This window comes from Ursus maritimus, unplaced genomic scaffold (assembly GCF_017311325.1).
Source record: "Ursus maritimus isolate PB19 unplaced genomic scaffold, ASM1731132v1 scaffold_17, whole genome shotgun sequence".
Classification (NCBI taxonomy): domain Eukaryota; kingdom Metazoa; phylum Chordata; class Mammalia; order Carnivora; family Ursidae; genus Ursus; species Ursus maritimus.
The window spans coordinates 54,793,672-54,808,676 of NW_024424119.1; the positions used below are offsets into that span (position 1 = coordinate 54,793,672).

The window sequence follows — 15,005 nt, forward strand, 5'->3', positions numbered from 1 at the left end:
TCTTGCATATCGGCTCAGGGCTTCAAAGACAAGTGCTCCAAGAGAACCAGGTAGCAGCTGCGTGGTCTAGTCCCACCTAATCCCTGATGTCACATATTTCTTTTTTTCTTTTTAAGATTTTATTTATTTATTTGACAGATTTTATTTATTTATTTGACAGAGAGAGAGACAGCCAGCGAGAGAAGAAGCACAAGCAGGGGGAGTGGGAGAAGAAGCAGGCTCCCAGCAGAGGAACCTGATGTGGGGCTCGATCCCTTAACGCCAGGATCACGCCCTGAGCCGAAGGCAGACGCTTAACGACTGAGCCACCCAGGCTCCCCCTGATGTCACATATTTCAAAATGTCCTTGTTGGTTGCTTTAAGTGCCCCTGTCCCTCCAGCCTCCCCACTCCCCAGTGTCAACAGTTCCTTCTTTTCCAGGCTCCTGTGTCTATCCTCTGGGTCCCCCCACCCTGAACTCCTGCCTGAGCACCTCGATGGCTGGGGCAGCAAAGGAGACATCTCTGTGGCCCCTGCGGTGCTGGTGGTTCGCTGAGTAAGTTTATTCACTTCCTCACCAAGTATCTGTTGCGTGCTATTCTAAGGGTGTGCAGGGCTTGTTTTCATCGGGTATGATAAGACAGGCAAATGTGGAAGTGACCGTCATGAAGGAAGAAGGTTGTTAGTCTCACAATTCCCCGGAAACAGGAGGCAGGGCAGGCCACGCAGGTGCCCACGGGGAAGCCCACAGCTTCGATCAGGAGACAGAGGGCGCAAGGAGAAAATGTGTGAAGGAGGCTTTACTATGGTTTCCAGGGGAAAGAACGGGTGAGGCCGGGTAAGCAGGTTTAGGGTTGGCTGATGGGGATAATTTTGCGGGCTCTGAAGCATAGAGCCTGTCCCTGCTTGTCTGGTACCTGGCCCCGCAGTGGGATTAGGGCAGGTGGAGAGTGGCCCAGAGTGAGCTGGGTCTAGGAGGTGGTTGAGGGTGTGGGCTCTTGATTGGTTGGTTTGCATCTGAAAGGCACACCCCGGGGCCGGTTGTTAACTACCTCTAGGGAATGGTTAACCCTGGAAGGAGCCTCAGTTCCCAGCACGGATACACAATGAACAAAACAGAAAGTCCCTGGTTCTTGGAGTGCTGGCATTCTAGTGGAGGAAGTCCGCCCAAAATAAGCAAACACAAAAAAAAAAAAAAAAAAAAAAAAAAAAAAAAAAAAAAAAAAAAAAAAAAAAAAAAACACAAAATAAGCAAACACACACCAACATTCAGTGACAAGAAATGAGACAGGATCGAGTGATTTAAAAAAAAAAAAAAGGAACCGAGGATTATTCCAGCGAAGGTGGTCAGGGAAGGAAGGTGGTCAGGGAAGGCTTCTCTGAGGAGGTGGTAGTTGACCTGAGCTCTAAGTGAGGAGAACCAGCCAGCCCCACAAAGACCTAAGGGAAGAGAATTCCATGCTGAGAGCACCCCAAGTGCACCGATCTCTTGGGGTGGTGACCGGAGTGGTGTGTACGGAATGCAGGTGAGACCAGTGCATCTGGCTGCAGTGGAGGGAGTAAGGGGTCGGGTTAGGAGGAGAGCCAGCTCAGAGACAGTCAGGGCCCAGCGAAGATGAGTTTGGATTTTATTCTTGGTGTAAAGGGAAGCTGCCAGAAGTGTTCTAAGCAGTGATGTGGTTTAACCTGATGTGTTTCTAAAAGTTCACTCTGGCTGTGCATGGAGATTGGGTGGTAGGAGGGGCAAATGTAGAATCCCGGAGACCAGCCTGGAGGTGGTGCCCAGGTGAGAGATGACCGAGTGGCCTGAGGAAAGTGCACAGATAGGAGGTAGATGGATGTAGGGGGAGTTGATGAATGTTAGACCTGATAGGCCATTAAAATCACTGAGGGAGTTAAACACATGTTCATAGGCTTCCAAGACCCCACCTTGGTAGCACCTCAGTGCCCAAGTTTGGGCTCAGGAATCCATATTCTTTTTTTTTTTTTTTTTAAGATTTTACTTATTTATTTGACAGAGAGAGAGCACAAGCAGGGGGAGTGGCAGGCAGAGGAAGAAGCAGGCAGTCCACAGAGCGGGAAGCCTGATGCGGGGCTTGATCCCAGGACTCTGGTTCACGACCTGAGTCAAAGGCAGATGCTTAACCAACTGAGCCACCCCGGTGCCCCAAGGAATCCATATTCCTAATGAGTCCCTCTAGGATGTGCACTCTGTTTCCGGGTGGCCAGTTGTCCGTGCAGTATGAAGAGGCAAGTGTGATGCAGAGAGAGGAGCACTGGTGGGGAGTCTGGAGTCTTGGGTGTCAGTCCCAATTGCAGGTCTGTTGTGGGACTCAGAGACCCCCAAGGGACCGGCAGGAGTAGCAATTCCTACCTCCGGGCTGGGCCAACTTCGAGGAATAAGTAGCATGTGTTTGGGAAGCATCCGGCAAAGGACAAGGCCCTCGAGAAAGGTTTGCTAAATGATGCAGGCCTTGGGGTAAAGCAGGTGCAGTGGGAGGGAACACTGGCCCTGCCACCAACCACCCTGTGAATTTTAGTCCTTTTTGGCCCTTAGTTTCTTCCTCTATAAAAAAGTATCTGCAGTGGACTGAATGTGTCCCTCCTAAATTCATGTGTTGAAATCCTAATCCCTAAGTTAATGGTATAGGGGGTGGGACTTTTGGGAGGTGATTAGGTAGCAGGGTGGAGCCCTTGTAAACGGGATTAATGCCTTGTAAAAGAGACCCCAAAGACTCCCCTCACCCTTTCTGGGCCATACGAGGAAACAGTGAGAAGTCAGCTGTCTGTGAACCAGGAAGCCGGCTCTCAACAGAGACTGAATCCACCACTATACTAAGACAGTATTCATAACCTCACTGCTGTGACAGGCCCCGTAAATGTGGGTGCTCTGAGAATGGGAGGGGATGAGCTTATGTCTGTTCCTCCCGGGATGAAAGCGGATGATATTAAGAGTAGCCTACTCTTGGTCTAGGGGCACTCCCAGGCCTAGCTCCCTAACATACTGCGCTACCCTGGCTCAAAGGACACCACTGCCCTCTTATGGCAGAGGCCAGACTCAACAGATGGGCCCTTCTCAACACTTGGTAGCTCTAGCCCTTCCTCCAGGTAGGAGGGCCAGTGTCTGGCCTGCGGATACCCGGATACCCGTGGAGCCCTGGAATTTATATTGTTGACTGCCTTGCAGGATTGGCTTTCTTGACAAATGTAGTTGTGAGCTTTGCTTAGAAAGACATGTTGTCCTTTTGGAGGTTTAGTAAACTATTGGTCTGATGGATCTTCAGGAGGCAGTGGACCTGATTTACTGAGCATAGTGTGTGAGGCTGATGCAAATTCTTTAATTCTCTTTAGGTTCCCTGTGCATAATCATCAGCTCCAATTCCCTGAGGCTGAAACGCAATTTGTCGTGGATGCTATAAACCATGTTGGGCTAGCGGGAGGGAGAGGGTAGGGGGAGGCAGGGAGAAGGGAGGAGGGAAATGCTCCTATTAAATAGGATGTGGAGGGCGTGCCTGGGTGGCTCAGTCTGTTAAGCGTCTGCCTTCAGCTCAGGTCATGATCTTGGGGTCGTGGATTGAGCCCCACATCAGGCTCTCCGCTCAGCAGCGTGTCTTCTTCTCCCTCTCCCTCTGTGATCTCTCTCGCTTTTGCTCTCACTCAGATAAATAAATAAAATCTTAAAAAAAATAAACTGGACACGGAGATAAAACCATATATACATCTGTCTGTCCACCGTTGAATCCTTAGAACAGCTCCTGGCACCTGGAGACTCTCAATTTGTTGTATGAGTAAATATAAGCCAATATCTTTGTGTTATGTGTGCACCTGCCCTCCTTACAAAATAGGCCAGCTTTGCAAGGTCTGCATATTTTCTCAGGGAGTTTTCTTTTTAAGTTAGAGTAACTCAGCTTATTCAAAAGAAGTTATTAAGAAAGAACAGAATCAGCATCTGGAACACTGTTTGGGGGTAGAGGTGGCTGTTTGGTGCTGCACCAGCACCCACGAGGACGCAATAAAGTAGAATACTGGGGCTACGAGGAACAGTATGAAAAGGGCCTCTTTTTTCTTTCCAACTAGTATTTTCTGTAGATCCCACCTCCCCAACCTCCTGAGCTCTCTCACGCCAAAGAATCACATTTTAGCAACTTAGAGTTGGAAGGAAACTCACAGGCCCATTTCTCAATTATCCCTAACTCTGGTAACCCATAAATGGGATGATGATTACGAGAGATTTTTGGTAAAAAAACAAACAAACGCCATGCAACCTGAGATTTCAGTATTCCACAGGTGCAGCCTTGCCAATAGTAAAAATGGCAACTTGGCTCCCTCATTCCCTTCATGTTAGCCAAATGGTTGCCAATAGTCAACATGGCCGCCAGACTGTGCGTTCCCATTGGCGGCTGCTCTGAGGTCCGCCCTGCCCCGCCCCTCCGTGCGACGGCCGGGAATTGCGTAGACGGAAGTCGCGGTTCCTGGCCGGGCTGCGCCTGCGCCATTGTTTGGCGCCAAGATGGCGGTGGAGATGAGGCTTCCCGTGGCTCGCAAGCTTCTTAGCGAGAGCGTGGGCCGCGATACTAAAAAACATCTGGTGGTTCCGGGGGACACAATCACCACGGACACGGGATTCATGCGGTACGTGGGGACTTGGGGACTCGGGGCCCCAAAGGGCGGCGGCTGGGCTGTCTGCACGTGGCCTCTGTTCCCTTGCATCTAAGTACCCGCGGGACGCAGGGCACAGCTGAGCATCCCAGCTCCCTTGTTTCCGAGTCCTCGGGCTTCTTACTCTATGCACCTTGTGTGTCCCCGTCTGCGTTTGCCTCAGTCCTTGGAAATCCTTCTCTCCTAACCTCTGGTGTCAAAGACTCCTGGGTTCTCTGCCTGAGGCCGTGATCTCTGAGCCTTCCTCGCCTTCTCCCTTGGAGACCTGCGAAACTGGGAAGGGTTAGGAGCAGGGGCCTCTTCCCAGTTTTCAGATGAGGGAACAGTGGGCATTCCTGACTTGGCCTCTTCTCTCCGGGACATCTCTTAGCCAGGTGCTCGGTTTTGAAATGAGTAACTGGACTTAGGGCATACACAATATATTGTGCTACATGCACTCAAATCGACATTTTGAATCCGAAGGCAGTACAATACATGTAGTTAAGAGAGCAGGCTCTTGATCCAGGCAGTTGGGGTTTCAGCCCTGCGCCATCACAGTTTATAAGTTGTATTTCCTCTCCGAGGTCAGTTTCCTTATCTGTAAGATAGTGATAATAACAGTAACTATTTGGTAGGGAAGTGAGAATTAAATAAGGAAATAATTAAGAAAAAGAGGCGGGGCGCCTGGCTCAGTCAGTTAAGCGTCTGACTCTTGATTTTAGCTCAAGTGTGATCTCAGGGTCCTGACATCGAGCCCCCGCCCCCACCTCAGGCTCCACGGTGGGCGTGGAGACTGCTTGGGATTTTCTTCCTCTCTCTCTGCCTCCCCCCCCTCCGTTTTCTTTCTCTTAAAAAAAAAAAAAGAAGAAGAAGAAAAGCAAAACACCATTGTATCACTATCAGATAAACATTAGTGGTATTTCAGCCTTTTGGTGGTAGGAGGGTACAGCATTTACGACATTGCTCTTTAGCCTTTTAGTTTGAGGTTATTGGATCCTAAGGAATCTTAAGTGTCAGTCCTTCATTCATGAATTCAGCATATATTTGTATTATGTGCGGTTGGAGTGCAACTGTGATCAAAGTAGAAATCTCTGTCAGGGTGGAGTTTATATGTCAACAGAGAGAGACATAAACAATAAGCACAACAAACAAGTTAGTATGTTTGGTGATAAATTCAGTGGGGAAAATGCAAAGTTGAGCAGGGTAAGTGGAATGTGGTTGGGAATATGGTGGGGTGGTGGCAGCAGGGTGGGTGACTGCTTTAAATGGGGTAGTCAAGGTAGGCCTGATGGAGAAAGTGACATTTGAGTAGACTTTGAGTAGGACAAGTGGAGATGTCTATGCAGCTCTCTCTCAGGGAGTGTTCGGGGCACAGAGAGAAGCCAGGCTATAAAGCAGGAGGAGCCTGTTAGGAATACATTGTTCTTGAAGGGAGAGGTCATCTCAAGAATTACCCTTGTATCCTACTCTCGAAACAGGGGCCATGGAACTTATATGGGGGAAGAGAAGCTCATTGCATCTGTGGCTGGCTCAGTGGAGAGGGTAAATAAGTTGATCTGTGTGAAAGCTTTGAAAACCAGGTGAGAACAAAAGGTGTGTATTCTCTTTCTTGTGTCATTTATGTTATACAGCCAGGTCTTTTCTGCTACAAAAGTCCCCCACCCTGCTTTATCATTCAGTAGGTCTGTGATTTTTAACATGAATATAGAAAGGGTATAGGTGCTTATAGGCAAGTGTGGGCTTTAGAAGTTTCCCCGCATTACCCAACCTTTCCAAACCTTGGTTACCTCCTCTGCAAAATGAGAATAATAGCATGATCCATCTTGTAGGATTCTCATTAGAATTCATTGAAATGGGACCTGTAAAGTACTTAGCACAGGACCTGCTACCTAGAAGGGCTCAATAAAGGTTAGCCCCAGAAAGGAAGCCGGTGGGACTGGAACAGAGTGAGCAAGGGGGAATGCAGGGGCAGATGCAGGTAGAGAGCCGAGGTGGGCAGCCTGCCTTGATAAGCATTTTGTCTTCCACTTTAAGTAGTCTAGGATGCCACTGGAAGGGGTGGAGCAGAGGAGGGACATGATCTGACTGCTGTCTTAATAAAATCACTCTGGCTGCTGAGAGAGATTGAGGGGGAGCAGGGGCAGGCTTAGGGAGCCGATTAATGGACCGTTTCCATCATCTGAAGTAATGGTGGCTTAGACTATGAGAGCAGAAGTGGGGAGTAATGGCTGATTTTGCATATATTTTGTGTTCTGAGTTTTTTGTTTTGTTCTGTTTTTCACGTGAGGGTGTCGGATTTTGTATTCTTTGGGATTTCCATATATAGCACCATGTCTGTGAATAGACTTCTTCCTTTCCCAATTGGATGCCTTTTATTTCTGTGTGTATTTCAAAGGTAGGGCCAGTAGGATCAGGTGCTGGACTTGTCCCGGAGTGAGACAGAGAGAGAGAAATCAAGCGTTCCTCCAGAGCCTCCAGAGATTTTTGGCTTGAGCATCTAGAGGAATGGTGTTGCCATTTACTGAGATCCTGCCAGCTGGGAAAGGACCAGTTTGTGATGGGGGCTTGGGAGGGGGCTGCTGGAAAGCTTTGCTTTAGGTTGGTGACATTTGGAAATGCCTATCAGTCATGTAAATAGAGATGATAGGTAGCCAGCAATTGACTAGAGTCTGGAATTCCAGATGGCATCGTCATCAGTGGTGTTTAAAGCCTTTAGGTTGGGTGAGCTCAGCAAGAGGTGAGTGTGGGCCAACAGAGAAGAGGTCCATGGCTGGAGCCTTCAGCATGGAACACGTCATCATTAGGATTGGGATAAGAAATGAGCACAGGGGCTGGAGTCGAGCACCCTGTGGGTGGGGGAGACCATGAGTGGACTGGTTTGGGTGGGGTCCTGTCTCAGTCTCCTCCTCTGCTGATAGAGAAGCCATCTGTGTTCCAGAGCCCACCAGGAAATGGTCCATGCTTATCAGTGTCACGTAATTAACAAAACAGGGGCTTCAGGCTTAAGGAGCTACTTGGAATAAATGGTTTGTCCAGGGATAGTTAATGGGGACCTTATACATGGAGGAATGTTTAAAGTTACCGGTTCCTGGAGATCCGTCAGAAAGGCATCGTTATGTGAATTTACCATACTTCAGCATGGTGCCTAATCCAGGCCCTCGTCCTGTTGAACTTAAATCTCCAGTGATGCTTAGTCTTGTAATAAGGTCTGTTCACTGATGGATGACCTGTTCTATCTTTCAGATATAATGGTGAAGTAGGAGACATTGTGGTGGGGAGAATCACAGAGGTAAAGTCATAACACCTTGGTTTTTACAAAGTAAAAGCAAGCTGGTGATTGAATGAATGGGGTAGTCATTCTATCTGTAGTTATGCAAATGGAGCATACATTGCATTTGACTCTTATGTGCCCCTCCCTTGAAAGGTTTTATTTGAGAGGGAGAGAACACAAGTGGGGTCGGGGGAGGGGCAGAAGGAGGGGGAGAAGCAGACACCCCGCTGAGCACGAAGCCCCATGGGTCTCCATCCCAGGACCCTGGGATCATGATCTGAGCCGAAGGCAGATGAGCCACCCAGGTGCCCTTATGTGCTCTTTGATGTGCCCTTTGATGTAAACAGTTGGCTTGTTGTATCGGGGCTTATTGGTCACTGATGATGTGAGCTCTTGCCCCTGGAGTTTGTGTCCAACTGTGAAATTCTCTGTAGGTTCAACAGAAGAGATGGAAGGTGGAGACCAACTCTAGGCTGGATTCAGTCTTGCTTCTGTCATCCATGAACCTTCCTGGAGGAGAGCTGGTAAGGGTCTCCAGGCCAGTACTGTAGAGTTTGCTAGCAAAAGCTCTGGGGTCCGTTGCTCCACTGGAGAACTCTGTTTTATGCTGAGGTTGCGTCTTTTATTCTTGTTTGTCTGCTGTGAGATTTGCTTCTTGGATGTACACATAGGCTTTTCACTTGGCCCAGGCCTCCCAGCATAAGCAGCAGTTGCTATGTGGTAGGACCTGGAACGACCGTGGGGAGTGATCCCGAAAGAGAGTTGGAAGAGAAGCTCCCAGATGCTTGGTGCTGGTTTTCCTTTTCTGGGTGTATCAGCTTTGCACAGTGAAGGTGTCCTTTGAAAAGTTGTGTTTAGGTTAGCTTTTCGTCAGTTGAATGGCATTTGTTTATTCCAGAGAACTGCAGTACCTAAGGGGCGGCCTTTTGTAAAAAGCCGTGGTTTATCTTCAACCCAGCATGTCTGTACAGAGAGGCTCACTGCTAGGTTCTCTGGAGAATGCAAGATAATGGAGGCTTGGCTGAGTTCTGAAAGAGCACACAGATTAGCAGGGAAGCGAGATAACGGATCTAAATACCAGGCAGTCGAAGAATAAACAAGCATGTGATTGTACAGAAGGAGTGAGTGGTTTCACTGGGAGATGCTTGTAGGAAAGAGGGGCGTTAAAGTGGATCCCTGAAGAATGGATGGAATTTCACAGGGAATCGGAGATAATGGGAAATGTGTGAGTAAAGATAGAGTCAAGCCGTAGGTCGTCTGGTCCTGCTGCACCATGGAGGGCTGCCATGGACGGGGTGTGCGGAAAAGGAGGCTGGGCGTGATTGGGAGGGGTTTCAGTAGCACTAAGGAGTTGGAATACTACCCAGAGGAGGGAGGGAGAGGAGGAGCTGTGGGAAGGCCTGTAGGGGGGAAAGTGGCGGTGATCGCTCTGGTGTTCCTTGAGTGACACCGCTTACCTACTCTAGTGTCCTACTGAATACTGTGGCTGGTTCCAGAGATCTTTCTGCAGGATCTGACTTAAGTCACGTCATTGCTTTGTGTATTTCAGAGGAGAAGATCTGCAGAAGACGAGCTGGCTATGAGAGGTTTCTTGCAGGAAGGGGATCTTATCAGTGTATCCTGCACCTTGGATTACAGCATTTCTGTGCTTTATATGGAGCTGGGAAACGGGGCTTCGATCATATGTCTCCGCCTGGAGACATGGTCCTGGCAGGGATCTGGATCCTAGATCGAGTGTCACGGGCTCTGTAGCAGCCTTCCTCCATCTCCTTAGCCCAACCGAACTCTCCAGCCCTTGTTCAGACCTGCTGCCTCAGTCATTTCTTCAGGTTTTATCACTTACAGTGGCCCATGCTTTAAGCTAGACTCAAATTTTCTTAACCATGCTAGCTTTTATGCAGGGAGTAGAAAAGGTGTTGTTCACGTCGAGATATTTGTGAGAACCAAGGGGGAGAAGTTAGGTTGCAGTGATGTCCTCTGGGTCTGTCTCAGGCTGCGAGTGGGACCGTTGGGGATGGGAGGAAAGGATGGAGAGGTGGGGCCAGGGCCCCAGGGAAGGCAGGTGCCGTGAGAGTGTGTGTTCCTTTATCACCCTGGCCAGGCGGAGGTGCAGGCAGTGTTCTCTGACGGAGCTGTGTCTCTGCACACGAGGAGTCTGAAATACGGCAAAGTAAGTTGGGCTCTCGCTATTCCTGGATTCTGACTGAGACTTCATATCCATTTCTGACATCCCCAGTGGTCTCTGGAATTCGGCCCTAAAGAACCCCAGAAGTTAAGCACGACGGGCTGGCGACCCACAAAGCTGGTTCACGTGGTCATGGGTCAGTAGCATTGTCACCAACGACACCTCTGTTCTCTTCTTACTGAGGAGGTGTTGTGGCAGAAGAGCTCCTGTGACCGGGGCCCTGCGGCCCTGCTGGCTCGGGTCACTCCCCAGAGGCGCTGCAGCTTGGAACTGGGGCCAATCCTGAGAGGCTGTACTAGGAGCCAAGAGAGGTCATATTGAAACCTGATGGCCTTGGCTCTAGACAAATGTCCAGTCAATAAAATGGACGTCATTACTAGGAAAGATTGGTTTGCCACTTGAGCCTTGAAATGAAATGTCACTGCTTTTCTTGTATGAAGTTACATTATTGAGGCTTCTACTGTTTAATGATAGCACATTTTTTTAAAGATTCACTTATCAAGACAGTGCATGTGAGCAGGGGGAGGGGCCGAGGGAGAGAAGCAGACTCTCCGCTGAGCAGGGAGCTCATGTGGGGCTCTATCCCACAAACCCAATATTGTGACCCCAGCCTAAACCAAAAGCCGGGGGCCCAACCAACTGAGCCACCCTGGCACCCCATGCCAGCATACTTTCTAAAACAGATTATGATTGATTAGTCTCTTGGCTTTATCTGGGGGAACGTTTTCATTTTCTGAGGGGCACAGAAGCCCGTTCCCTTGGGGAGTGGCTCTAGTCAGCTATGCTCACAGCCTTGGAGCAGGAGTTGGAATAGCAGCTATACCCTGGGTGCTGACCTTCCTGGGCCTGGCTGCTGCAGACCCTCCGTCCGTGGGATGGGGACTCGGGGCTGCCCTCCCACGACCAGGGATGGATTTGCACCCAGCCCTTGGCCACTCGCCTGGCCCGGCAGCACACGTGTCCCGGGCAAGGTAGGTAGCTGGTGGAACAGAATCGTGCACCTTGGCCTGCAAGAGGCTCAGGCTTATGTCCTCATTAGCTCCAGCTTGCCTGATTTCCAGTGCACCAACCCCAGATTCGAATATAATGATGGGAATAGCAGGGGAATGAGAGAAGAGTATAGAAAGTCACCTTCTCGTGGGCTGTGTCAACAGTCTGGATCCAGAAGTGCCCTATGGGAGTAATTACCATGTGTACACACACAGGTGACTGCAGTCATTAACAGGAGTGGCCTTGACTCCACTGTAACGAGGGCGTGTATTCTGTGGTCTGCTTTTCACACACTTCACTCATGACCCTCCGGTGACTTTGGTTATGCTGTATTTCTAGCTAGGCCAGGGGGTGTTGGTCCAGGTTTCCCCGTCCCTGGTCAAACGGCAGAAGACTCACTTCCATGACTTGCCCTGTGGGGCCTCAGTGATTCTGGGTAACAATGGCTTCATCTGGATCTACCCAACACCTGAGCACAAAGAAGAGGACGCAGGGGGCTTCACTGCAAACCTGGAGGTGAGTAAACACCGCTGCTGCGGTCAGTGTGGAGTGGGACTGCGTCTTCGCTGTGCTCCTGAGGCAGGTGGAGCTGGCTGTTTTAATTTTTTTTTTTAATTTTTTTTTCTTTAAAGATTTATGTATTTGAGAGAGAGCGTGCACGAGCAGGGGCGGGAGGTGGAGAGAGAGGGAGAATCTTAAGCAGACTCCGTGCTGAGCGCAGAGCCCAACTCGGGGCTCAATCCTGTGACCCTGAGATCGTGACCTGAGCCGAAACCAAGTTGGACGCTTAACCGACTGAGCCACCCAGGTGCCCCAAGAGCTGTCTGGTTTTAAACCGTGTGATTGCTGTAGTCTGGGGGAGTTCGAGTCTCTGTTGAAGTGTCTTCACAAACATCGTCTCATCTTCTCCTTTTCTGAAGAGAGGAAATGGAACTGGTTTGATCTCCATTTGGCAGGGATGGTAGGTTGCAGGGTCACAGTAGCCGAAGAGCCACCCTTTCTCGTCTCCCTTGGAGTTAGCAGTTGATTGGTTTGGAGTCTCGGGGTGATAGGATTAAAGTTATAAATGATTTCTGTGCTTTGCTGTGACTGTTCACTGACTTGGGTTCTGACTGTGTTTCCCACTGCCTCCGCTGGCAGCCTGTCTCCCTCGCCGACCGAGAGGTGATCTCCCGGCTCCGGAACTGCATCGTCTCGCTGGTCACCCAGAGGATGATGCTGTATGATACCAGCATCCTGTACTGCTACGAGGCATCCCTTCCACACCAGGTACTCACTCCAGCCACGCCTTCCCTCTTCCTCATCCATCTGTAAGCTGTGGGTTTATCGTCTGCTCCAGTGCTTCCTCAGGGATTGCAGGCACATCTCCCAGTACCTTCGCCATGTCCAGCGGTGGGGACTGATCTGCGGACAGCCCTTTCGAGTGTCGGTAGATCTTTCCCCGAGATACTTGTAAGATCCTCGGTGTCTAGTGTCAGTCGAAGGATTGAGGGGATGGAGGTGCTGGGGAGGACTAGTTTATGACAGCGACTCCGTGGACTTCATCTTCCCATCCCAAATTTTAGCTTTATCTATTTAGTGAATGCCAAGAATCATGTCTTTGTTCCTGTCAGCCGTAAACCAGAGAATCTTGGTGGTTCATTAAGCTGGTTCTAGCAGGTCACATCTTGAGATACTTAGCCTCCAGTAAAGGAATATAGAGGGGCGCCTGGGTGACTCATTCAGTTGAGTTTCCGACTCTTGATTTTGGCTCAGGTCATGATCTTGGGTTCATGGGATGGAGCCCCGTGTCAGGCTCCGCACTCAGCGCAGTCTGCTTGGAATTCTCTCTCCCTCTTTCTCTGCCTCTTCCTCCGCTCACGTGTTCTCTTGTGTTCTTTAAAATAAATCTTAGGGGTGCCTGGGTGGGTCAGTCAGTTAAGCGTCCGCCTTTGGCTCAGGTCATGATCCCAGGGTCCTGGGATCGAGCCCCACATTGGGCTCTCTGCTCAGCAGGGAGCCTGCTTCTCCCTCTCCCTCTAACTGCCTCTCCCCTTGCTCGTGCGCTTGTGTGCGCATGATCTCTCTCTCTCTCAAATAAATAAAATCTTTTAAAAAAATCCTTAAAAAAATGAAAGGCATCTAGTTTATGGCAGCCATGCTTGGTTTCTGCATTTGGATGTCTGCTTATGGTTGGTCTCTTTTCTGAACAAATACCTTTTTCTTTTCTTCTTTAGATCAAAGACCTCTTAAAGCCAGAAATAATGGAGGAAGTAGTTATGGAAACGCGCCAGAGGCTTTTAGAACAGGAGGGGTGAAGAGAGATATCTGAAGGAAAGGACGGTGTGCACCTGACCGGAGCAGTTCTTGAAAGTGAAGAATCTGATTTGTGGTTCCATGTGCGGCTCCGTGGGGAACTGTGACACTCATCACCTGACCTGCGTCGGGCTACCTCTGGCCCAAAGACCTGCTTTCTCCTGTTTTAGGGCAGAACCTGGGGAAGTGCTGCCTGGCCCCTTGGGTTTCCTGCAGAGTCTGGCACCATGGGTAGTTTCAGGCCTTTATTATTTTTTTTAAATTTTTATTATTACTATTATTTTTTTTCTTTTTTTTCTTTTTTAAGTTTCAAGCCTTTAATTAAAAGCACACAGCAATTTTTCACCCAAGTGGACTCCCATTCTGGAATAATATGGAGAATCTTGTTCTATTCACCATCAATTCACAAGGCACAATTCCCCCATGAAATTGCCCCTGTAAAAAACACAGCCTCCCTGACCCGCAAATTGTCTATTCTGGCCTCTATTCCCACTTCTGTAGTGCAAGTAGGACATTGAAGACTATAGTTAGTACCTTTTTTTTTTTTTTTTTTTTGAGAGCGTGCTGCTTGTGTGGGGTGGGGGAGCGGGACTCTTAAGCAGCCTCCACGCCCAGTGCAGAGCCAATCAGGGCTCAGTCTCATGACCCTGAGATCATGATCTGAGCTGAAACCAAGAGCTGGACGCTTAACCGACTGAACGACCCAGGCGCCTGTATGGTTAGTAACATTAACCTGGCAGTCAACTGGAAGAATAAAGTTAACCAGGCAGCCTTCGCTTGGTTGGAATCTTATTTTCCACTGCATGTTCCTTCTAGTGATATATGAGGCTAGGCTGCTGTAATCTGTCCTGCCTTTAAGGGTGATTTGTCAGAAGCTGAATTATTGATAATAATGTTCAGGGTGCTCTGAGGAACATGAAAGCAGTAAAAGAAATGCAGATGGGAAAATAAAAGCTGGTTTCCTCCTGTGATTGAAGTAGTAATACATTCACTTTGGAATAATTCAGGGTTAAAAACAGGAGGTTGAAGTTCTCACTGAGGAATGCTAGAATTCCCATGCGTTGGTTTTCCTAATGACTGTCTAACAATGGTACTCTGATTCAGGTTTGGGGAAACATTTTTTTAAAGGCAGTCTATGACGTGCTATCTTATTTCACAATACATGAACTATTTTTTATATACTTATAAATGTGGCGTTGACATCACTGGTTCTGTCCCCGCGTCCTGTGTAATACTTGGGAGCAGAGTACGGTTGAAGGAGGGCTTTGCAGATACAAAATCGGACAGCGGCCTTAACTGCTCTCTGCTTGGATCATCCAGTAAAATGTAAACCTAGGATAGTTCAGTGGTCGTGACTTTGAACACTGCATTTGGCAGTTTTGAAATACAGCTTGGCTCTTTGTTACTGGCATATTTCTTGTCCTTAAAACATTACTCAAGAGGTATCATTTTACAGACAGCCGAATATTCCATAGGCTGTGGTGCAACTTTAGATTTCCTCACTTGGCGTATTTTTGAGAACACGTGCCCGGCCATATGCCTCCTAAGAGCAGGGAATGGAGAGGGTGGAAGGCGAAGTCCCGGATTTGGTTTACTTTTGCCTGGGATCATTTGTAAGCTCTTTGAAAGTTTGTTCTCCCTTGGTGT

The 15,005-nt window shown here is 48.9% G+C and overlaps 1 protein-coding gene across 3 annotated transcripts; it reads left to right on the top strand.

The window, feature by feature from the left end:
• Nucleotides 1-264: 264 nt before the first annotated feature.
• On the top strand, nt 265-14,329 carry EXOSC2 (exosome component 2). Of its 3 annotated transcripts, none has more exons than XM_008698688.2 (9): nt 265-535; nt 6,096-6,197; nt 7,861-7,906; nt 8,323-8,412; nt 9,438-9,503; nt 9,990-10,058; nt 11,403-11,579; nt 12,204-12,332; nt 13,280-14,329. In XM_008698688.2, exons 1-9 carry the CDS (start codon nt 477-479, stop codon nt 13,358-13,360), a joined length of 819 nt encoding a protein of 272 aa, XP_008696910.1. In that variant the 5' UTR covers nt 265-476; the 3' UTR covers nt 13,361-14,329. The 3 variants fall into 3 exon arrangements, with proteins under 3 accessions (XP_008696910.1, XP_040488008.1, XP_008696909.1); XM_008698687.2 differs by lacking the exon at nt 265-535 and adding an exon at nt 4,455-4,611; XM_040632074.1 differs by lacking the exons at nt 265-535; nt 12,204-12,332 and adding an exon at nt 4,452-4,611.
• The last annotated feature ends 676 nt before the right edge of the window (nt 14,330-15,005 follow it).

What these genes read in the sequence shown, in the direction of transcription:
- EXOSC2 (XM_008698687.2), top strand. Translation starts at nt 4,490, where the DNA reads ATGGCGGTGGAGATGAGGCTTCCCGTGGCTCGCAAGCTTCTTAGCGAG. An exon ending in GTGAAAGCTTTGAAAACCAG is followed by an intron (nt 6,198 to 7,860) that starts GTGAGAACAAAA and finishes TCTATCTTTCAG; the next exon opens with ATATAATGGTGAAGTAGGAG. An exon ending in AGGCATCCCTTCCACACCAG is followed by an intron (nt 12,333 to 13,279) that starts GTACTCACTCCA and finishes TTTCTTCTTTAG; the next exon opens with ATCAAAGACCTCTTAAAGCC.